This window comes from Heteronotia binoei, chromosome 9 (genome assembly GCF_032191835.1).
Source record: "Heteronotia binoei isolate CCM8104 ecotype False Entrance Well chromosome 9, APGP_CSIRO_Hbin_v1, whole genome shotgun sequence".
NCBI lineage: Eukaryota > Metazoa > Chordata > Lepidosauria > Squamata > Gekkonidae > Heteronotia > Heteronotia binoei.
In genome coordinates, this window is record NC_083231.1 from 50,874,145 (window position 1) to 50,899,149 (window position 25,005).

At 41.5% G+C, this 25,005-nt stretch overlaps 1 protein-coding gene across 1 annotated transcript in view; it reads left to right on the plus strand.

Moving 5' to 3' along the window:
- FSTL5 (follistatin like 5) overlaps positions 1–25,005 on the plus strand; it is a 608,027-nt gene that overhangs the window by 518,412 nt on the left and 64,610 nt on the right. The window contains exons 12-13 of the mRNA XM_060246574.1: positions 4,452–4,570; positions 21,188–21,337. Coding sequence (XP_060102557.1) covers positions 4,452–4,570; positions 21,188–21,337 — 269 coding nt within the window. The remainder of the gene's footprint in view (positions 1–4,451; positions 4,571–21,187; positions 21,338–25,005) is intronic.

Genomic DNA, 25,005 nt, shown 5'->3' on the forward strand with positions numbered 1-25,005 from the left:
TTTTCTGCTAGCAAGATGCAGAAAACTCATCTGTATATTGACTCACATTACAGGGAGGGAGAGTAATTATGAGCATGATGGCCCTGCTCCTGGTCCGCACAATTCCCAGGTCATCTGCATGGCACAAACATACAGAGGAAATGCCACACATGTGCCTCCTCCTCATGATCAATGCTTTCCAAATGTTTCTTATCGCAGAGTGTGTATCTGCACAGGGCCACTGGACTACTGTAATAACTGAGTAATTCTCATGTTATGTTGAATGCATGTTCATAAGAATGGGAACAGTTTCAGCCATAAAGTGAATAGAGAGATCTTTTTAGCAAACATTATAACATGTGAAAAGGGCTCTTAACTTGACCTGTTTTGATTAATCATTCAGCCAATCAGCTTAGCTTCAATCAGAATGTTGACCCAAAGGTGTTTCAGTTTGTTTATTATGATCAAATACAAGCAGATCCATAGGTGGGACTCCTTTTTATTTTGCCAACAATGTTGTCTTCTGTAACTCCCAGAACAACAAAGAATTGTGGATGTTTGATTACTTGATGAGACAAATAAATTTATTTGCTGTAGAGTTTTAACTTGGGAAGTGCAAATGTAGGAGAAAGAATGCTGCAGTGCTCACTGTTGTATATTACCATATTCTGCTAGTAACATGGAGTATATAAAAGTGATATTGAATGTGCAAGATGATTAGAGAATTGTTATTATTAAAAAAAATGGAGCACCACTGATAGATGATTGAAAGCAGTGGCTAGAAAAGTTGAATTTTGATGATCCAAATCAAAAGAGACATCATCCAAATCCCTGTTTAACTTAGAGGGGCAAGAAGGGTGATGTAACCTGGCTCCCTGGCCCTTTCTGAGACCTCAGGCCAGCACCTCCATGGGAACAGGGCCAGCAGGGGCAATGGCCACCAGCAGCAGACCACCAGTGGAGAAGGTAGGGTCTAACACATGCATATAATTGAAATCATGGGGGAAACCAACTTTGTCTGGATCATGTTAGTTATGTGCCCATCATAGAAGTGGTTTTAAATTTATACAGATAATAGTTTGCTGTTCAGGCTACTCTTTTGCCACTGACATTTAAACTGGCATTTTAAAGTATGCACATTGTCTAAAATCCATAGCTGTACACATAATTTTGAACATTTCCTCTGATTGTGCCCCCCAGAATAAAGCTGTAAGTAATTATGTCTTGGGGATCCATCAAATGTTAACATTCCCTAGGGTATGGTGAATCTCATATCTCATTGCACAGAGACACAATCACAATGAAGGTGAGCTGAGTGAAAATGGTGAGTAAAATGAGCAACTGTATCACATCACGGAGGAATGAGTAAATAGGAAACTAGTTTCATTATAAGCATTTTTAGTCCTCTTTACTGTTTGTAGACATTTTATTTCTAAATGTCATAATTTACTGCTGTTAAGTGGCCTTAGGCAAGATGTAAACATAGTTTTGCCAGCCCTTTCACTGCCTCAGGCTGCTATGCTAATAGGAATTTGATTGGGAGACTTTAGTATGTGAAATGCTCCATCTGATAATTTCTGCAGATCAGACTCTACATTCTGGTACACTTTCTATTCAAACCAAGTATCAATCATCTCAGTGACTGAGTATGTAGAGACCTTTGCACATTGTTCCATGGATACCACCAGGACTTTAAAAAAAAAGCAGGAACTCACAGGAATGCAGTTCCATCTTGCTTGGTGTCAGGGGGTGTGGCCTAATGTGCAAATGAGTTCCTTCTGGGCTTTTTCTACAAAAAAAGCTCTGGATTCGAGTAAACTGGAAGAACACTCCTAGAAAATAATGACTGAATTACTCACAGAAGTCAGGCAAATTGTCTTGCACCACCTCAATAGTTCCTTCCTTTACTGTGAGAGTCATGCATTACTGCAGACATTTAAGATGAACATCAAAGGCAAGGCCTATTCCAATGGCAATAGCAGAGTGGTTTCAGGAGCAACATTTTAATTTAAGAACTTTTGGGGCAGTAATGATAAGAGACATCATTCCTTTATGTTCAACAGAGATCATACTACTCTGAGCTCCTTGGATAAACAACAAAATACAAATGTAAAATGTATGCCTCATCTTTTTATATCAGACTATTTCATTCAGTTTTAAAATGCTTTTTTAAATGTATCAATTATCAGTCACTGGGAATATGACTTCTCAGTATTTTCACACATCTAGGCAGATTCTGTGAATAGATTCAGATAACCAGTTTTCCTGCCCTTTGCAGCTGATTTGTGCTTTCTGAACATGACAGACACAAACTCCATTAGAAGAATGGATATGTTTGTTTACATGTGGCTTTTGCAGAGAAATGTGAAAAGCCTATGGATATACCCTCTGCCATGGCTTTTTGGCCCCACAGATTTTCCCCCTCCCCATATAACATATATACTACTGCCATTTTAGCATATGATTTTATTCATATAATTAAATGGTCTATAGTCCATGAAATTTTAAAATTTCAATAAATGTATTACAATAGTCTTTTGGTAGCACCTTAACTAGAGATTTATTGTGTCATATGCTTTCATGGACTAGAGCACTTTCACAGATTTTGGAATGTTATCCTCAGCTGGCACAATTTATGTCATAATCTGTTATACAGGAGACACCAGATTCTTTTTGCACCAGACTGACCCCCTGAAAGGAATCTGTGGCCCTTTTTACACTTGGCTCTCCACCCAGTTTTTCTCTGAGTCCAACTCACATTCATTTACCTTGCAGGAAAACCCTGGACCAAACAGCATCCATATATCCTGGGACAATTGTGGGGCAAACTTGGGGTGAATTCAGTGTAGTGTAGAAATGGGAGGGCAAGATAAAAACGGGGGTGAACTCGAGTGTAGTGTAGAAACACCACTCCCCACCCCAAGAAGAACAGGGATGAACTCAAGTGTAGTATAAAATGTCTGTTCGATGACAGGGTTGAACCAGGATTAAAATCTAGTGTAGAAAGGACCTCTGAGTCTTTAAGGTACCACATAGGTCTTGTATGGGAGGCTAATCAGATAGTTTCAGTTCTTTGAGAGTGTGTGGTACAATTTTTCTCAGTCTGTACATGTATAAATTGTTATGGGAGCTTGATTTTCATTTCATTTGGTATGACCAGCTATTTGTTCCTGACTGGAAAGATATGGGCTGAATTTAACTCATTTTCAGCTATTGAGACAGGGAAAAGAAGAAGAAGATGATGATATTGGATTTATATTCGGCCCTCCATTCCAAATCTCAGAGTCCCAGAGCAGCTCACAATCTCCTGTATCTTCCTCCCCCACAACAGACACCCTATGAGGTGGGTGTGCTAAGAGGACTCTCACAGCAGCTGCCCTTTCAAGGACAACCTCTGCCAGAGCTATAGCTAACCCAAGGCCATTTCAGCAGGTGCCAAGTGGAGAAGTGGGGAATCAAACCTGGTTTTCCCAGATAAGAGTCCAAGCACTTAACCACTACACCAAACTGGATCCCCTTTGGCCATCAATAAAGGCTGTTCTGGGGATTGTGGGACCAGTGAACAAAATCTCGCTAAGGAGGGAAACTGAGCACGATTTAGTGAAAAAGCTGGCTAGTTCCAACATGATGTCCATCTGTAGGTGAACAAGGTTCTACATGCAATTAATAGATTTCCACTTCCTATGGCTAGAGTTGGCGCTTTCATTATAAGATATTTCAGAGGGGCAAGTATAGTAGTGTGTCACAATGAAACAACAGCAAAGAGTTGCTCTTTATGGATCCAATGAAATGGTCCCTGGCCAATAAAAGCTTAGGCCACAATATTAACTTTTAAATATTAGCTACCCATTTGCAATTTGTTACTTAAGAGTGGATGTCCAGCTTCCAACGCTGTACTCAACAGAATATACCTCCTACACAACAATGCAGTGTCAGATGAAATGACGAGCTCATGAACTTTTTTGATTATTCAAATCAATATTGCATTGAGTGCCTAATATGCAGTAAAATGTAAAAACGGTGTGGGTTTTTTTCCCTTCAGTATAGAGGAAATGTCAGACATAATAAGGCATTAAAAGAAAAAGAAAAACAAAACCCTCCAGGATTTCTTGTGTTGTCACAAAGCTTTATTTCAGCCCTCACATAAAGCTCAATGAGAAAATGTAAGGGATTACTTTCATTTGATCCCAGTATGAAAAAAAAATCCCACAGTTTCTTCCAAAGGATGCCCTGTGCTTTCAAATTGATATTCATGAAGCCATTGAGTTTCTCACAGGGACTATGAAATCCTGAATCACTCTGCAGTTTCATTTCAGTGCTACAAAATATTCCCATAGGAATATCTTTATGAACCTCACAGACATTAATGAATTATGCTCTGGCCAACAATATTAAAGGCTTTTATTCGTGAACTTTTTTCTTCTCTCAAATGGTTTAATTTTGTTCTTTTTACATATGTTTTTGTTCTTAAGGTCTGGGGATTGGGAATATGTTCTATGTGTTTTATGAAGATGGAATCAAAGTGATACAACCTGTAGAATGTGAATTCCAGAGACATATTAAACCAAGTGAAAAGCTTCTTGGATTCCAGGCAAGTATTCTGATACATTCAGTTATAGTCTGCCCACCCCCCACCCCCCATACTTGACTGAATGCTCTTTGAAAGTGAAATGTTCTACATTCTGATGAAGCAGATAGTTGAAAATTCCTCTGGCCTTTTTCTGTCAGTGGGCTTTAACTATTTGTGGAGATCGTGTCTTAGAAGTTAGAATTCACAAAAACTTGAATATTGCTCAGTATTGTAAATATGGCACTTCACAACTATAGTTGGAACACTCTGGCAGCCATGCAGAAATCTTTTTGCAGGGTGGGTGGGTGGGTAAAATGCATAACACATTCACTCTGAATCAGAAAGTGATTGCTGCTATCGGGTCATTCAATTTTATCTTGTTTATATCTGGGTTCTAAATAGAACAGTATAAGAATTAATGGTATTGCATTATTCTGCCTTTGTTTTAGGGTTCCAATTCTGGGTACAGAAACATCTGGGAAGGGCAGGGTTAGGATGGAGGGGAAGGACTTCCACAGGGTACATTGCCATACAGTCCACCCTCCAAAGCAGCCATTTTCTCTAGGGGATCTCATCTCTGTCATATGGATATCAAATGTAATAGCTGGAGATCTCCAGATTCTGCCTGTAGGCTGGAAACCCTATTTTGTTTCTATGTGTGTACTAGGAGTGTGTAATTTAAAAAAAAAAACTAGTATTTTTCAGTTCAGGTATATTGGACCTGAAAATTTTTTTCAGGATTCCTGAAAAATCCCAGATCTCACTACTGGTACCGTATTCAGATCCAGGATTGTTTAGAAATCCTGGATCTTTTTTTTTCTTTTTCTTTTTTTTTGGGGGGGGGGGGTCAGGAGGGTCCAATATACCTGAGAAGTTAAAAAAAAGGCAGCCCAATCCTGGGACTGGCTTCTCCTGCAGCCTGGTTTAAATCAAGCTGCAGAAGATACCAGTGCAAAGCCAAGCCGATGGGGAGCTCACAGCTCACCAGTCCAGCTGATCCTCGGCTGACTTCTGCAGTCCCTTTCAACTTTAAAGGGACTTCAATAAAAGCCTGAGAAACAGCTAGGAGACAAGCAAGCTACTCCCACCTCCCAGCTGTTTTCAGATCTTACCAGTAATTCCCAAATATACCTGGGATATTTTTGAGATTTTTTCCAGTTTTCCTGCAAAAACCCAGATCCATTTTGGAAACCAAAATGTACCCGGGAAATACCAATTTAGTATTTTTTAGTATATTTTTGGCTCAGGTAGATCCAAACACCCACCCCAAGTGTGAACACACACTTAACAGCCTTGTTAAGAGAAATTCTCTTGATTCTTCTTTACCTAATTTCTCTTTGAAATCCAATAGTTATTTCATAGATCTATTAACAATTGTGTTACCGGTTTTTAGTTAAATAAAGGTACACTCCTTTGGCTGGATTTGCTTCTGCCGTAAACATTGGCAAAGTTAAAAATATACATATACATGCAGTGCTTAACAGCAAGATAATTTTTTACTGTGCATAATTATACTTTCAGTAGCTAATCAAGCTTTGATTTGTGCTGCTTAAGTGAAATTACTTTGACATAGCTAAAAATAAGTCAAAGACCTTTCTTCTTATGGACAGCTAATTTAAAACCTGATTATTTAAGAAGTATCTGAGAAATTTCTCAGCTGAAATTGAGAGCAGTGTGAAATTTAAAAGTATCCAGTCTAGATGTTAAGAATTAATGATAGCTTGAATGAACTGCTGAGATTAGTATATCTAATGTTAAGCATTTTTTCTTTCCCCTTCATATTTTTTTCTTTTAAAACTCTCCCCAAGATAGTAAAGGGAAAATTAAGGAGAGGAAAATTGGTCCTTGAAATGTGTTTGTGTGTGTCTTCCATTCTATTCTTCTTCTGCTTTCACAATAACTAACTGTTCTCTCCTCATGCTGCAAAGTAAAAGTAGCTGAGTCAGAGTATGGCATTATACTGGTATATAATCTGCTCCCATACAGCAGAATGGGAGCTCCAAGGTTGCCAATCAACCTCTGCGTGTTTTTAGGACTCTCCACAAGTCCATCCCCAACGTTGCCTAGGAATTGATTGAATCAGTGCCAGGCTGTCTGGAGAACAAACCACAATAATGAACCACCTGAACTTCCACAGGAAAAAAAAATGTTTTGCAGGGACCTAACTGGGGGGGGGGGGGTGCTGGGGACAGCGACCCCTACTGAATCTGCCAGACACATCCCTTCTTGGTCCCCTGACCCCCCCTCTCCTATTGTTTCCATTTTGTTAATTAAATTAGCATCCCCCTCCAGAAAAAAAAAATCCTAGATAAGGGCCTGGTGGTATGTTGTTGGGTTTGGGAATGATGCTTACCAAACAAACCAGTTCAAAGCAAACCATGAACCAGCCCAGTTCATGCTCAAACCATGGTCCATTTTTCAGTTCGTGCCCATCTCTAGTTGCAAGTGTTGTGTTTTTAAACCTTCAATACCTTGTTACAGTCACCCGTGAAATGCTCATTTCCAGACTGGAGTTACTACTGTAACTTGCTCTACATGGACTTATCCTTGAACCTGACACAGAAACTTCAGCTGGTGCAGAATGCAGCAGTTCACTTGCTGACTGCAGTGCCTATGTGGACACACATGCAGCCACTGCTTCACCAACTGTACTGGCTGCCAACTGAGTACTGGATCTGGTTCAGGGTGATGTTACTTGAACAGCCTGGGATCAGTATATCTATGGGACCGCCTCCCCCTATATATCTCTCAGAGAGCCTTGTGCTTCAGTGACCAACATCTACTGGTTATTCGAGGCCAGGGCTTTTTCTGTTCTGGCCCCTGTTTGGTGGAACAAGCTCCCTTTGGATATCAAGGCCCTGTAAAATGGAGCTGTTCCACCAAGCTTTTGGCTGAGGCAGTGGATGAAACATCATATGGCTTCCCTCCTTCAGATAGCCCTAGCTTTTGACCCATAGAATTAATAACATCTGTCTCTGTGTGGGACCACATATAGGATGTTTTGAGTTGCCATCCTGGTATTTTAATTAATTTTATCTGATGTTTAACTTATAATGTATGATGTATTGTTCTGATTGTAATTTTATATGTTGTTATCCACCCCAAGTCCATTTTTGGGGGGGAAGGGGGAAGTGGTTATAAATTTAAAATAAAAAAAAATTAAAATAAACAGAAATGAATAGTTATTTTTTTTCTGCTTAGTGGCAATCTCCTATTCCAGGATATTATTTTCCTCCATAATCTCCTTGACATATATTTCATGTCCTTTGCGCAGTTGCTCTTTTTCTCCCTCATGAGTCCCAAGCATTTGCCTTACTTGTGCCTCATGACTCGTGAGGATTTGCTCTTTTTCCGCCGCATGGCATTCCAGAGTTCGCTTTAATTCTGCTGCATGGCGTTTAAGAGTCCGTTCCAGTTCTTGCTCTTTTAGTTCTGCCCTGAGCTGCTTAATTGTAGCCGAGCTGTCCTGCAAGGCTGTGAACAACCCCCATGATGCAAAAAGATCTTTCTTCCCTGAGCTGATCTTTTACTAGCACAGTGGTCCTGGCATTGTCCCAAAAGAATTGGAGGGGGTCGGGATCTGTGAAAGACCCTGACTTCCAAGGGTTATGTCCCTTCTTCACAAGCCACTTCTTTAGCTTGGGAAGCTCCTGTTCTTCCTTGGAAATGAATGCCATGGCGACACACGGATTGGCTGCTTTAATTACGTTTGCCTAGTGGAGTGCTGATGTCTACCAGCAAAAGCTACCAGCCTCAGTACAACGTAACAATCCCTTCGTGGATTATAGCGCTGTACCTCAGGCTGTCAATCAGGAAATCCCCCAAGCAGCCCCGGAGCAGGGTCAACAGGCTGCGCAGCCGCAGAAACTGTACCCGGATTGGAGAGCAGTCCACCATAACATGACCCAAGAAGAACGGGATGCTAGGAATGAGGCATGGGCATTCTTGGTAAAGGCAGGGGAAAATATGTCTCAGTATGACAAGGCCCCAATGGCAGTACTGATATGGAGACAGCAGCAAATCATACAGGAAAGAGGGAGAGTATGGCCTTCAGCTCCTTCACTCCCTCCCACTCAAGCTCACCGAAATCCTGTAGCCATGGTACAACAGCAGGCAGAGATTTACGACATCTTCTCCAACGATCTGGATCTATGCTAGGGATGCCCAGAGCCCACTGATCTCCCCAACGGAATCATAGCTAAGCTTAAGCTGGATATGTGGGGGAGACCAATGGTAAAGGCAGGCATTGGGGCTCCAGGGAAAGTTAAAACTGCCAACTTATTAGTGGACACAGGAGCATCCATAAACGTGCTCCACCCTAGATTAGTGATGCAAGGAACTCAGACCGAGAAAACCATGGAACTGGCTGGATATGCAGGCGGTAGTCACACCTCACATATCTAGAAGAAGATCCCAGTCACCATAAGGAAACTCACATCCGTCATGAAATCCTGTAGCAACCAGGGAGAAGACGACAGTATGATAGGAGCTCCATTCCTAACTAGGAATAAGCTAACCATAGACATGGCCAATTGCCTCCTGTGGCAAATCCCAGGAGGTCCAGAATTCATTAACGCCATACATCGGTGTGCAGCGCCAAAGGCACCCCTCCCATTGGCACCTCTGACTTGCGATACATGGGTTCAGAAATTTCCAGGAGTATGGATCACTGAAAAGGCAGAGTGTGGGACAGTAAAGAAGCCTTGTGTTCTCATAGAAGGAAAAGATCCCCCTCCCCAACGTCAGTACAAATACCCCACGGAAGCAGAAATAGGCATAGGAAAGACCATAGAAGGACTTTTAAAATGGGATGTCATTATACCAATGCAATCAATCTGCAATGCCCCCTTGTGGCCAGTTTTAAAAGCAGACAGAATTACTTGGAGAATGACAATCGATTTTAGAGCCCTGAATGCTGTAACTCCTCCAGTAGCTCCAGTGGTTGCCAAGTACAATGAAATAGTAGCCGCTATTGCGGCAGAGTCCAAATTCTACAGCGCTTTGGACCTGGCCAATGCACTTCATTCGATCCGCTTACATGAGTCCTGCTGGTATAAATTCGCGTTCACTTTTCACGGCCAGCAGTACGTTTTTAAGTGGACGCCATAAGGCTTCCACTCGAGCCCTAGCATCTGCCATGCACACATAGTGCAGATGTGGAAGAACTTGCAGCCTGGTTCCAGGGATCACGTGTTACGCTACGTTGATAATGTGCTTATATATGCAGAAACGGAAGAGAAGGTCCACAAAGTCACAGAAGAGGTGCTTGGCCTCATACAAGAGACAGGATTCAAAGCCAGCAGGGAAAAAGCCCAGTTGGTAAAAACTGAGGTGAAGTACTTGGGAATTACTCTAGGGGCAGAAGGGAGAACGCCAGATTCCCAGAGAGTGGAAGTCATTTCCAAGCTCCCTGCGCCCACCGACACCCATTCCTTAAGAGCCCTTCTGGGTATTTTCAACTTTTCCAGGGACTTTATAGAAATGTTTTCAGAGAAAGTGCAACCTCTTTACGAGCTACTGAAAAAGAATGTAGAATGGCGGTGGGGGCCTGAGCAGCAGAAGGCATTTGCAGAGCTCAAAACGAACTTGGCAAAAGCCCCTGCTCTTGCGCACCCAGACGTGACTCAACCCTTCTTTATTCAGTTAGCTATCTCTGAATATAGTTTAGGAGCAACTCTAATCCAGCAGCAGGCAGGGTCCAAGCGGGTAGTAGCCTATGCTTCCAGAAACCTTTCAACGGTGGAGGAAAAGTTTTCCCCGTGCGAGAAGGTCTGCCTGGCGCTCATTTGGAGTCTCACTTATTGGGAGTTTATTATAGGAGGAGCAAGAGTAGTAGTGCAAACTACACACTCCCCTCTTAAATATATCCTGTCAGGAAAAGTAAGATATGGACAGATTTCCAACCAGTACATTGCTCAGTGGACACCAGCATTGACAAATAGGGGAATAGACTTTCAGAAAGAACAGAAAGAGCCCCCCTCACCGTATGGCCTTATTGTAACTGGGGAAGAGCATGAGTGCCCGTTGCTTGTTGTGCAACACACACCCTGGCCTGCCACTGGAAGAATAACATTTGCAGAAGCACAGCAACAAGAATTTGTTTGCTGGTTCTGTGATGGGTCTTCTTTCCATGTAGACGGCTCAGCTCGAACCAGCTATGGAGCCATCCGAGTGCAGGACTCTTTAGTTCTTAAAGGGACAGTCCGCCCTCACTCTAGTTAAGCCAACAAAGTAGAAGCTGTGTTAACAATCCTCAACTTCGAGCCCTTAGATGTGCCATTAGCAATCTTCACTGACTCGCATTGGACAGTGCAAGCAGTAACCGTCTGGCTACCCATCTGGAAAAAGCAAGGGTGGCAAAACAGCGAAGGAAAACCTGTTCTACATTCTCAAAAATGGATCCAAATAGCAGAAAGGGCAGAAACTAGGACAGGAGCCACTTATATCACATATGTAAAAGGACACCCCGTCACAACTAGATGGCAGAGTAAAGAGAGAGAGATCCTAATGGACCTGGCAGAGCTTCAAAAAGATGACCCTGCCTGCTGCTGGATCTCGCTATTTACTCTGCCATCCTTTGCTCAAAAGGATGACACTGGCAAATATAAAATCCAACTGCAGGATGGAATATATTGGGCAGTTGATAGTAGAGGAGAGCAACATTGGATCGTGCCAATGCAAGTCAGGGGCGATCTAATCAAATTTGTACACAAACAAGGGCACTGAGGGAAAGATCTAACTTTGGAACAGGTGAAAGAAACGGGATGGTGGCCAGGCATGCGCCAAGAGGTTGCACAATGGGTAAATAACTGCCTAGCATGCGCCATGGTAAATGCTGACTCTTCCGGTCCCAAAGCTCCCATCCAGCACCAAAGGATAGAAGGGCCCTGGGCACATATACAGATTGATTACATTGGTCCCCTTCCCCACACAGCTAAAGGAAACCGATACTGCCTTACAATAATTGATCCATTTAGCAAATGGGTAGAAGCCTTCCCATGCAAATACAACACAGCCGCTGCTACAGCGAAAATCCTGTTCAACCATATTTAGACTCGCTGGGGAATCCCCAGAGTCATGGACTCCAATTTAGGCTCGCAGTTCATTGGGGAGTTCACCAAGGAACTTTGCAAAGCCCTCGGAGTAGAACAGTGATTTCATATTGCTGGACACCCGCAAGCATCCGGGGCTATTGAGAGGACTAACCAAACCATTAAGGAAGCCTTGCGCAAGGTAGTCAGATCCACTGGCAGGGATTGGGACAACAAGATCCCAATTATCCTAATGGCCATCAGGGGAACTACCACCGTTCACAGCCACACATGGTAATGACTGGAAGGAAAATGGTGTTGCCAGAAGCTTTTTGGATTAAAACACAACTTCCATCTGCCTTGGTGCCTGTGGTAGTGAACAATGCGTGGGTGCAGTCCTTAATCACGGAAGTCCATAACATCCATATGGAAGTAGCCAAGCAGCTAGGAAAGGCACAGCTCAGCATGGACCAACGGTTAGGTTGGGTTAAGAACCCATGCTTATGAGATCCGGGACAACTGGTGCTCTACAGGAAATTCTCGCAGAATGAGCATTCTTTGGAGGCCAAGTGGCAAGGTTCGGTTCCCATAACACAAAGGATTAGCCCAGCTGTGTACCAAGTGGCAATTAAAAAGAAGAACAGGGAAACTTGGCACAAATTCTTCCATTGCTCACAGTTGAAGGAATGGAAAGGGAGCACTTTCAGTAATGCAATGCCCAGACATAGTGGATTTCTCCATAGGGGATACATTTCTGACCTTAGGAGTAACCTGAACTGTTGAAATTATAGAGAGATTTCTGAAATACATAGGCATGTACACAGTAGCATATTTGGAGCTACTTGAATTATGCATTGTTTTAAAACATACATTTCTGATGAATAGACTGGATCTTGGGAACAGATTTCAAGCTGCTTCTGAGTTAAGTATCTCCTACAACACATCACATTAGATATGCAATGCAAGCACAAGAGGTATTCAGCTTTTCACTGTCTTTCATGCTGGACAGAGTCCTGCATTCTTATTTTGTCCATATATTTATGGGATCTCATGCTTAAACGGGTGTTTTTTGTTAAAGACTTGACTTTCTGATTTAAGAAACACACTGTCTTCAGAATGAAAAGAGATAAAGCTTTTAGTTCCACAAATATACATTAGTTGGGATTAATCATGTTTGCAGATAAGTCACAGCTTTAAATTTTTTTCTACTTTTGAAAAATCATACTCAGTTCAGCTGAGGCTGAAGAATGAATTTATATATAATGTACATAGGAAATTCAAGTGCCAGTCTTTTCTCAGCTTTGAAACTTACTATATCTGGTAACCTTGGCCAGTTTGCTGGGTTGTAGAATGTGATACAGTGAAAGATCCAGGAATATGCATATTTTTCAGCACAGGATCATGGTATCGGATAATAGATTTTCTGTCCCCTCTCACGCAACTGTTCTCAAAATTTTACTGACCCAGCACCACTATCTGCCATTATATTTTGTTATCTGTCTGTCTGTCTGTCCGTCCGTCCGTCCATCCATCCATCCATCATCTATCTATCCCTTACTTTTCTCCCTGATGGGGACCCAAAGCATTGTATGTTATTCTTCTCTCCTTGATTTTATTCTCAACAATACTGTGAAGTGGGTTGAGCCGAGAGAGTAACTGGCCCAAATTTTCATGGAAGTGGCAGGACTCTACTGAAGTCTCCCTGATCCTAGTCCAATATTCTAACCACTACTCCACACTGGCTCTCTGAAGGAAACCTACAGATGGTTTGGCAAATAGCTTCCCAGAGCACTGCTTCATTTCTCACATCTTCCAGAATCTCATCTTATTTGAGCCTTAGTCATACTCACTTGAGTATAATATACCCAGAAGCATGCTTTTCCAGTGCAAGTACTGCTCATGCAAGTAAACCAATCATACAAGTAACTATTGCAAGAATCCAAGCTAATTGATAACATATGCATCAGCTCAGATTATACTGAGACAAGAGCCTATCTTTAAACTAGATTTAGTTAGTGTTGATAGTACCAAAGGCGTTCAAATTAGCTCAATTCAGTAATTCAGTTCTCTGTAGATCTCCTTTCATTTCAGATAGAGCTATGTAGAAACATTGAATAATCCGCTTTCTTTGTTCAGATGGTTTGTATTAGTCTTGAATCACTGAGCAGGGGTTTGGACTAGATGGCCTGTATAGCCTCTTTAACTCTGATTCTGTGATGCTATCAAGTAATTAACATTTTTTTAGATATCATTGGACAAAAAAAACATATCAATTGGTTTTTAATTAAAATAGAGAATTTATTCCAATATTTTAAGAGAAGCTTGTTTTATCCCATTATCTGACCACTTGGGAAATTTTAATGGAGCCTTACATTTGAGACTATGGTAAGGAGAGAATGTTCAGCTCAACTTTATCAGATTGTTTTTAAAATCCTTTTAAAACCAAATGATTCCACTTTCTCATGTCAGCTATATAACTGTTTTTGGGTGTCAGCAACAGTCAGATTAAGGGTACTGGAAGCTTCAAAATGTGAAGATTAAAAGGTTGCTAAGAAGTAAGGTATAATTTAGCTAATATTAGCTACTATTTAGCAACTGTTTAGAAGTGGATATGCTGCATTAACAACGTGATGCTGGAAAATACCATACATATGCCATGAAAAAATAGCATTACCGTATTTCAAAACAACTGACATATAAAAGACTGTGTGCATAACCTGGTTCTGCAGCTGATTGCGTGCACAAAATTGTATATTTGTTCTGCAGTATTTGTCCTAGCTGAAGCCACAATGAAGTATGTTTTTTTAGCTATTATTTTGTGGTTGTCCTTGGCTCCTTCAAAAAGTTTGGTCTTCTCTGACCTCTTAAGTCCAGCATTGGCAGAGTTTAGTTTTGATTGCAATATTGACAAGGTTTTATTTTAATTTGTTTGTATGTTGCTAATGTTAGTCTACGGGGAATCTTTAAATATGTATTCCAAAGCATAATCATGTAGAGCAGGGATGGCCAATGGTAGCTCTCCAGATGTTTTTTTGCTTACAACTTCTATCAGCCCCAGCCAGCATGGCCAATAGCTGAGGCTGATGGGACTTGTAGGCAAAAAACATCTGGAGAGCTACCATTGACCACCCCTGATGTAGAGTGTTTTCTTAAAAGAAAAAGTTCCAAGGAGAGTTAAGAAATGTCAAGCAACAAGTAATGACTACTAACTGATTGTAAAAGCAAATGCATTCTAAGTAAGACTTGGAAATTGATTTCTGTCTCGCTTTGACTTGTGGAGTTGAGCCTAAGCCAACAGTGTGTACTGAAGCAAAACCTTCAAATACAAATCCCACAGAATGCTAGAATAAACTGTGTCTTGCACTCCTTGAGAGCATACTTTCAAGTATTCATTCCCTCTACATGTCACAGGCTTTTTCCTGTCACCCATCTCCATCATTTCGAAAAATCTCCTGTGCATAGAAGCAAGGTATTTGGTTAAGAGCTCATCAGTCACTGCAGTTTATTCCTCACTTAAAGTCATCATTCTCTGACACTCCACAACGGCTGCTAGTATAGCAGCTTGCTATGAATTGTCAAATGGAAGATATTAGGTCAGGAATAAGTCACAGATGTGTGATAAAAGTTTGTTCTGATGAAGCTGTCCTTTATAATAAAGAAAAGATGAAGGAAAATCTTGGTATGCAAACCTTTTGAAAGACTTCATTCTGCGGTTTGTGTGATTGCTTAAAATTCTGAATTGTGATAGCTGGGGAACTGCTGTTTGTTTGGTTGAGTGGACTAAAGGTGAAAGTGATTGAGAGTGATTGCTGCTGATTGCTTAGCAGTGGCTCTGCTCCACCCTCTTTGCATTTTAAGCTGCGCCTTGTCAAAGGCTGAGCACATCTCACAGAGGTCTGAGAGAGAGCAGAACAGAGCAGAGCAGCTCTGATAGCTGAGACAGCTGGAGAAGTTGCTGAGAATTTCTGAGTTTTGAAAGACTTCATTCTGAGGTTTGTATGACTGCTTAAAATTCTGAGTTGTGATGGCTGTGGAACTGCTGTTTGTTTTGTTGAGTGGGCTAAAGGTGAAAATGATTGAGAGTGATTGCTGCTGATTGCTTAGGAGTGGCTCTGCTCCACCCTCTTTGTATTTTAAGCTGCACGTTGCCAAAGGCGCGAGCCGAAGGGCTCTTGGCCTGTGGCTCTTCGCCTAGGGGTTCTCTAGGGACCAGGAACCCAGATCCCTAATTTCCTTGTTCTCCCAATAAGGTAAGTTGACCCTCCAGAAGGGGAGCCACTTAAACAAACAGCATGTAAAGAGGACTGTATATTTAATATATATATTATGAAGATAGAATGCCAGCAGGTGGGTGGGGGCTTTCCAGTGTTTTGCACTGAGTGTCACATGTATAACTATCTGCCCAAAGGACGGAAGTCTTTTTTTTAATATATATTTTTATAGTTTATTAAATTAATATATTGTGTACAAGCCTGTTACCATACAAAAGAAAAAATTATTAAAACAGAAGTCGAAGGCAGTGTTTTCACTAATTATATATACATTCAAATTCCATTATCTCTATTCACCATTTACTGCATTCACCTTCACTATTACATTACAAATTAAACCCATTTATCCTTTCACTTGCACTCAAGGAAAACTCAATTAAAGATATTTTATCGATGACGCTTGAAATACTTTACTTCCATACACCTTTAACCGTCTGTATGACCTGCCCCACTAATCTAACTATTTGCTTTGGCATTCCATTCAGCAGCACCATCCAATTATGAATCCTCCATTTTTGGTATTTCTTTCCTAATGAGTCCTCCATTTTTGGTATTTCTTCCGTTTACGCCAATTTCTCTCTTGGTTATTTAAAACCTCTCTTGGTTTTGGAGTTAAATGCCTAATTATCCATGATATCTCTTTCATTTTTTTATTTTTCTGACCTCTAGATCTAATAAGTTACTCCCTATTCCTTCTCCAAACTACATCTTTGATCAGGACAGAAGTCTTGAGTGTGTGCTCGATGCAAGGTCCTCAGGGAATGAGTTTGTACCCTTGGGGCCAAGGTGACTGCCCTGGAGAAGCAGAGACAGTCAGTTAGGCACTTGGGGAAGACTCTTGGGGGCATATTAGATGAGCCCCACTCTGAACGTAGCAGCCCCGTTGCTGCCAGAGAGCGTGAGGGTCAAGAGGGAACAGGGCACCATGCTGAGGATAAGGAGAATGTGCCCTCAGAAGGGACCTCTTCTTCAGTTGGTGAGCGGGAATCCTTTCGTGCCAAGGAACCTTCCCTGGGCAGGGGGAGAGGGGGGTTTTTGGTAGTTGGTGATTTGATCCTTAGGCAAGTAGACAGCTGGGTGGCGAAACCGCGTACTGACTGTATGGTGACTTGCCTGCCTGGTGCGAAGGTAGCGGATATTACGCGTGTAGTAGATAGGCTGATAGACAGTGCTGGGGAGGAGCCTGTGGTCGTGGTGCATGTTGGCACCAACAGTGTGGGGAAATGCAGTCGTGAGGTCCTGGAGGAAAAATTTAGGCTGCTAGGCGGGAGACTTAAGGCCAGGACCTCCAAGGTGGCCATCTCAGAAGTGCTACCTGTTCCACGTGCAGGGCAGGAGAGACAGGCACAAATTAGAAGTCTCAATGTGTGGATGAGACGATGGTATAAGGAGGAAAGGTTTAAGTTTGTTAGGCACTGGGATGCTTTCTGGAACAAGCAGCAGCTGTACAAAAGAGACGATCTCCACTTGTCCCCGGATGGAACCAGGCTGCTGGCACTTAAAATCAAAAAGGTGGCAGAGCAGTTTTTAAACTAAATCTTGGGGGAAAGCCAACAGGAGATGAAATATCTCTGGTTCGGGAGGACTTGTCTCAAAGAGATGAAGGGTTGGCTGCTATTTTTCTACCGGGTAACGGATCAGAGTTGTCCACTGTGATGGTGACAAACAGTATGGACTGTCTGCCAGAGTCTCGAGGCGGCAGGAGGAAGGTGGCAGGCCTAGCTTGCCTGGGAAATTATAGATGTTTGTATGCAAATGCTAGAAGTGTTCAAAGTAAAATTGGTGAATTGGAATGTTTAGTGTTGGCAGAAAACATAGACATTGTGGGAATTTCAGAAACTTGGGGGAATGAGGAGAATCAGTGGGACAAGGTGATTCCTGGATATAAGTTATATCGGAAGGATAGGGAAGGAAGGGTTGGAGGTGGGGTGGCTCTGTATGTCAGATATACGGTCCAGTAAGACTGAGGTCAGAGAATTAGATTCCCTTTTAGAAATGCTTTGGGTTGAAATAGAGGGCCCAAAAGGAAATTTGACTATGGGAGTTTGTTATCGCCCACCAAATCAAAAGAGAGACGATGATTATAATATGATGGAAGGCTTAAAGATAGCGGCTAAACGTAAAAACTGTGTCGTAATAGATGATTTTAACTACCCGCAGATTGATTGGGTCAATATGTGTTCTGGTCAAGAGAAAGAGATTGAGTTTCTTGACCCTCTCAGTGACTGTGCTATAGAGCAGATGGTCTCAGAACCTACCAGGGGTGGGGCGATCCTGCATGTGGTCCTAAGTAATGCCCAAGACTTGGTGAGAGATGTAAAAGTGATTGTGCCACTTGGGAGCAGTGACCATAATGTTATTGATTTCACTGTTTGTATAAATAGGGAGCTGCCCAAAAAGACCGCCACAACCACATTTAACTTTAAAAGGGGTAAATTCTCTGAGATGAGGAGGCATGTGAGGAGGAAACTGAAAGGAAAGATAAATACGGTCAAAACCCTTGGGGAAGCTTGGAGACTATTTAAAACTCTAATCCTAGAAGCTCAGATAAAATACATACCACAAGTTAGGAAAGGCACAAACAGGTATAAGAAAAGGCCTGCATGGTTAACAAACAAAGTAATGGAAGCTGTAAAAGGTAAGAAGGACTCCTTTAAGCGGTGGAAAACCAGTCCAAGTGAGATTAATAAAAGGGAACACAGGCTGTGGCAAATCAAATGCAAGACTGTGATCAGGCAGGCAAAAAGGGACTATGAGGAGCATATTGCAAAAAACATAAAGACCAACAATAAAAATTTCTTCAAATATATTAGAAGCAGGAAACCAGCCAGGGAGGCAGTGGGGCCCTTGGATGACCATGGGGTAAAAGGATTACTGAAAGAGGATAGGGAAATGGCTGAGAAGCTGAATGCATTTTTGCCTCCATCTTCACTGTGGAAGATGAGAACTTTTTGCCCGCCCCAGAACCACTAATTTTGGAAGGGGCGTTGAAAGACCTGAGTCAGATTGAGGTGACAAAGAGTAGTTCCTACAACTGATAGACGAATTAAAAACTAATAAGTCATCGGGTCTGGATGGCATACATCCGAGAGTTCTGAACGAACTCAAAGTTGAACTTGTGGATCTTCTAACAAAAATCTGTAATCTTTCATTGAAATCTGTCTCCGTTCCTGAGGACTGGAAGGTAGCAAATGTCACCGCCATCTTTAAAAAGGGGATCTGGGAAATTACAGGCCAGTCAGTCTGACTACAATACCGGGAAAGTTGGTAGAAACCATTATCAAGGACAGAATGAGTTGGCACATTGATGAACACGGGTTATTGAGGAAGACTCAGCATGGGTTCTGTAAGGGAAGATCTTGCCTCACTAACCTGTTACATTTATTTGAGGGGGTGAACAAACATGTGGACAAAGGAGACCCAATAGATGTTGTTTACCTTGACTTCCAGAAAGCTTTGGATAAAGTTCCTCATCAAATGCTCCTTAGAAAGCTTGAGAGTCATGGAATTAAAGGACAGGTCCTCTTGTGGATCAAAAAGTGGCTGAGTAATAGGAAGCAGAGAGTGAGTATAAATGGGCAGTCTTCGCAGTGGAGGATGGTAAGCAGTGGGGTGCCGCAGGGCTCGGTACTGGGTCCCATGCTCTTTAACTTGTTCATAAATGATTTAGAGTTGGGAGTGAGCAGTGAAATGGCCAAGTTTGCGGATGACATTAAATTTTTCAGGGTAGTGAGAACCAGAGAGGATTGTGAGGAACTCCAAAGGGATCTATTGAGGCTGGGTGAGTGGGCGTCAACGTGGCAGATGAGGTTCAGTGTGGCCAAGTGCAAAGTAATGTACATTGGGGCCAAGAATCCCAGCTACACATACAAGTTGATGGGGTGTGAACTGGCAGAGACTGACTAAGAGAGAGATCTTGGGGTCATGGTAGATAACTCACTGAAAATGTCAAGACAGTGTGCGTTTGCAATAAAAAAGGCCAACACCATGCTGGGAATTATTAGGAAGAGAATTGAAAACAAATCAGCCAGTATCATAATGCCCCTGTATAAATCGATGGTGCGGTCTCATTTGGAGCACTGTGTGCAGTTCTGGTCACCGCACCTCAAAAAGGATATTATAGCATTGGAGAAAGTCCAGAAAAGGGCAACTAGAATGATTAAAGGGCTGGAACACTTTCCCTATGAAGAAAGGTTGAAACGCTTGGGACTCTTTAGCTTGGAGAAACGTCGACTGCGGGGTGACATGATAGAGGTTTACAAGATAATGCATGGGATGGAGAAAGTAGAGAAAGAAGTACTTTTCTCCCTTTCTCACAATACAAGAACTTGTGGACATTCGATGAAATTGCTGAGCAGACAGGTTAAAACGGATAAAAGGAAGTACTTCTTCACCCAAAGATTGATTAACATGTGGAATTCACTGCCACAGGAGGTGGTGGTGGCCACAAGCATAGCCACCTTTAAGAGGGGGTTAGATAAAAGTATAGAGCAGAGGTCCATCAGTGGCTATTAGCCACAGTGTGTAAATGTGTATGTATGTGTGTGTGTATATATATATATATATATATATATATATATATATATAATTTTGGGGGGCCACTGTGTGACACAGAGTGTTGAACTGGATGGGCCATTGGCCTGATCTAATATGGCTTCTCTTATGTTCTTATGTTCTCATCTCTGGACCAAGCCTGTCCTGTGGTGCTCCAGAAGGAGCCGATTGGTAACTTGGAGATACTGATGGGTGCTGGCCTATGTCTGGATGCTCAGGCCTCCTTTATGTCCCTGTAGAGCCTTTTGACAGCTTCAGCTGTTCCCTGAAATCTTGATTTGGCCATGGCAATCCATGCTCTGGTTAGATTACTGTAATGCAGTTTGCGTGGGACTGCCATTGAGAACTGTTGAGAAATTTCTGCATACTTTCCTGCTGTCAGCTCCTCACAGGTACTGTTTATACCATTTTGTCACAATGGGGCTTTTTGAGGGCTTAAAGGGAGAAAAGAAGTAAGTACTATAGCACTGAAGAAATATTAAAACTAGAACATAAATTATACTGTTAGAAGACATAATTCAGCCATGAAAGAAACAGCAAATAACTAGACAAAGTATTCTTTAAATCTGCAAAAAGATGATTACTCTTGAATTAAACTGAACTCACAATTTCAAACCAGGACAGTTGTTCCAAAAACAGTTTGAATTTTGCCTTTCTTCTGACAGAACTGATCACATTCCCTTTGTATTTTAATCTTACAGAAACAAGGCATAGTTTATTACAGACATCTTTTGCAATTATTCCCTGAATTCATGCACATTTCCCCCCTTTTCCTCTTCTAGGATGAAGTTTGCCCTAAAGCTGAGGGAGATGAAGTCCAGCATTGTGTTTGGGCATCTGCTGTTAATGTAAAAGACAGATTCATATATGTAACTCAACCCACTTTAGACAGAGTGTTGATTGTAGATGTACAATCCCAAAAGGTTGTGCAGGTAAGTTTCTATTAGACAAGGTACTTCAAAACATTCCAGTAAGTGTGTAAAGTAAGGACAAAATGCTGACTAGCTTTCTTCGAAAGTTAAAACATGTAATGGTTTATGAAATGTATTTTCCTCAAAAAGTACACATTTGCTGAATCAAAAATGTATTAAAGCTTGTTGGGCATTGCTTCAACCATAGTACATCAAGTTTGAAAGATGAAAACCAAGTAACCAGAAAATAAGGGCAGCTAAGTATCAGTAGCTACTAGCCATCTAGTCACCATCAAGAGCTACAAACTGATATCAGCTATCAGTCAGGGTAAGATGACTTCCCCTCCAGATAGCTTCTCCTGTTACATTGCATGAACTTAGAAAAAGTTATTTGTGGTCAGACAAGTCCACATTACCCATAATAGCATTGGCAAACTCCACCCCTCAGTATTCTAATGTCAGCAGAACATGTTATCAGAACATGTTATCAGGCTGCTGAAACTGGATATCATCTTCAGTTTAGTTTGCTCTTAAGCAGCCAATGGCTAGGCTAGAGCTACAATCATTCAATAAATTCCCTTAATTTTTCAGACTCTTGTAGCATCTGCTGTTAGATAGTGTGAGACACAAGACTGTTGACCTCCATTACTTATTGATTCAATCAGTATGACATCCTAGGCAAAGAGGATCTCATAAATACCATATGAATTTTGTTTGTTTTTAAATAACAGTTTAAGAATTATGCTGAGGATTCAGTTCATGTCAACCAAATGAACATATACTGATTGTATATGCCTGATTGAACACCCTCTTTAGTAAGGGACAGAGAACTATATTTTCTGGGTTTAATTCAGTCCCAATGGAGTTGACATGGGAAAATTCTATCAAGTAATACTTGCAGCATACCACATGGTATGTGTAACAGTGCAAGATAAATACAGCCCACTAATTCTCTATTATAGCTTGACAGTTCCTTGACCCTCATCTATTTTTCTGATCCCTAGCAAGCAGGAAAAACAAGAATTGCACTGAGCCATTATATGCTGCAATACATCGTTAGTGGCTGTGTTTGGCTTGGTAAATCAGAGGTCATGCAGACAGTCCCTTAAAACATATAAGTGGGAAATGTTATACATTTATTCCAGCATTTCACAATTTGCAAGCTGGTACGGAACAAAACTCACTGCCTTATGAACCTTTAATGTGCTCAAGTAGGGCCACAGAAATAAGGCCTGTGTATTTATATCAATCATGCCTCTCTAGAAACTGTTCCAAGGGCAATTTATCCTTGCATTTCATGACAGCAAGAGCAGGCGCTGAATACATGACTTACTCAGATCTATGCATGTGCATTATAAATTAAAAATGTATGTTGTGGGTAGTGATTTGAAGAATTACAGTGAGATAGCTACTGCATAAATAAATTACAACAGAAAGTGCAGACTGAATAGGAAAATGTAAGTATTAGAAATTTGAACTTCTGGAAAAAGAGTTTGCTCTGATCCTGCATTTCATGGCATATAAGTTTCTGTATGTGTGTATGCATGTGCATGCCATTCACATGCATGTGAACATAGATCTATGCAGACAGATAAGCATGTTACCTTATTTCTAAGTTTCCATTGGGTATCATTGTAAACAATTTTCATCCTTTCTAACTATAGACTAGGAGTTTTAGAAGTTTAAAATCTGTGAACACATCCTGCCAATCACAGATATGCAAATAATGATTGTTTCCATTCTCTAGAGAGCAAAAGTACATTAACATTACATTTCAGAACACAAAGTATCATCATAAAATTCATTTCAGAATGAGAATTTTGCATGTTCTAAAATATACATGTAACTTTTCTTCAAGCAGCTGTGCATCTAGTTCATGAATAGGCATTAAACAGTTGCTAAAAATTCTACTGTCATCTTCATAAAAGAACCAAAAGAACCGATAGAAAGTGTCAGACATGGCTGCTATTAAAATTTTCAGTCCTTGCCAGTTTCTCTAGTGCTCTGATACCTCTTTATAACACTGGAGCCTATTAATTTGTAACAAATGCTTGTGCATCAAATAAGTGCTGAACTTTTAATAAGTCTTGATTTGACAGGTTAATATAACAATAATTTTATTGTAGCATACAGCAGTCCTAGAACCCAGCTGTCATAACATGCAAATATAAAAGAAGACTTCTGTACATTTTGAATCATTATAGGTTTGGAAAGAGATGACAGCTGCCCAGTTCAGCTGCTTGCATTTAGCAAACCGTAAGGTAAAAAAACATTAGCAACAGATTTTATTTTTTTTACCATTGTTCTTTATTCTGCTTTTTTTTCACAATGAACCTGTAAGATTAGTTAGAATTCATCAAGACATACAGATATGTCCAAGGCCACCCTGTGAGATTTGAGGACAGGCCTCTAGCATCAATGCCCCCATGCCCCCCACGGATGAGTGCTGCCCCCACAGGAAAAACTGAAAAAAATTAAAAAGGTTTTTTTTAAAAAAAAAAGAAAAGAAAAGAAAAAAAGAAAAGAAAAGAAAAAGTAAGATGTGTGTGGGGTTTCCAAAATGACCCTGGGCACAGTCAGGGATGCTTCAATCTAATTTTCTTTTTTTCTGTGTAGGAAAGAAATAGGTTTTTAAAAATGTAAAATAAAATAAACTAGCAAAAATGAGAGAGTCAGAGATTTGACTCTCCCTGACTCATGAGGCTTGTAGGTTGGGGAGCCATTCTGTCAGCAGCTTCCAACTCTCTCTCTCTCTCTGTCTGCCCCCCCCCCCGGCTCCCCTGTCCACAGGATTTTTCAAAACCCCGCCATCCAAAATTTTATTGCCCTTTGACAGTACATAGCTCACCTCTGGGCTACAGCTAACACATTCCCTTTTTGGGGAGAGGCAAGTGTGTGGTAGGTTTCCCATCTGAGTCACATGCAACTACAATGATCATAACATACTTTTATTATCATAGAGAGTACTTCCACTCATGAGTTGTTCCAGCTTTGTGATTGTCCAGCTATTTAATCTTGTCCAACATTATCCTCCCAGGGGTTCTGTTCCTGCATTTCAGTACAGCTTTTGACAGGGTTCCCCATGTTATTCTGATTGGTAAACTGGAAGAGTGTGGACTGGATTTTAAGATAGTTAAGTAGATATAGAACTGGTTATAGAACTGTTCCCAAAGAGAAGTTTTCAGTGGCATTTCATCTGATTGGAGCGAGGTATCTGGTGGGGTGCTACAGAGCTTGGTTGTGGGGTTGGTGAGCCTTGCATGTGGAATGCAACCCCCACTGCCACTTGGCTTCACATGGCTTCAATGGCAACAACACCTCCAGAAGAATGATGGGCAAGGAGGTGCCAGCTTTAAGCAGACGAGGGTGGCAAAGAGCTGGAGCTGCATTCCACGGCTGCCCTTTCCACCAGTGGTGCATTCCACGGCTGCCCTTTCCACCAGTCTCACATGTGGCATGCAGCCCCCACTGCCTGTTTGGGTTTGTGTGGCTACAGCAGTAGCAACACGTCACTGGAAGGAGAGTGGGCAGGGAGACACTGGTGAAGGAAGGAGGGACTCCAGCAAGTGGTAGGGTGTGGGAATGGTGGTATTAGGCTTGCTGGCATGAAAATAACATGGAAAAGGTAAGCTGGGGCAGAGCTGGATGAAATTGGGGGCATTGGCAGTTAGTCAAAGAGACGGAGCCCT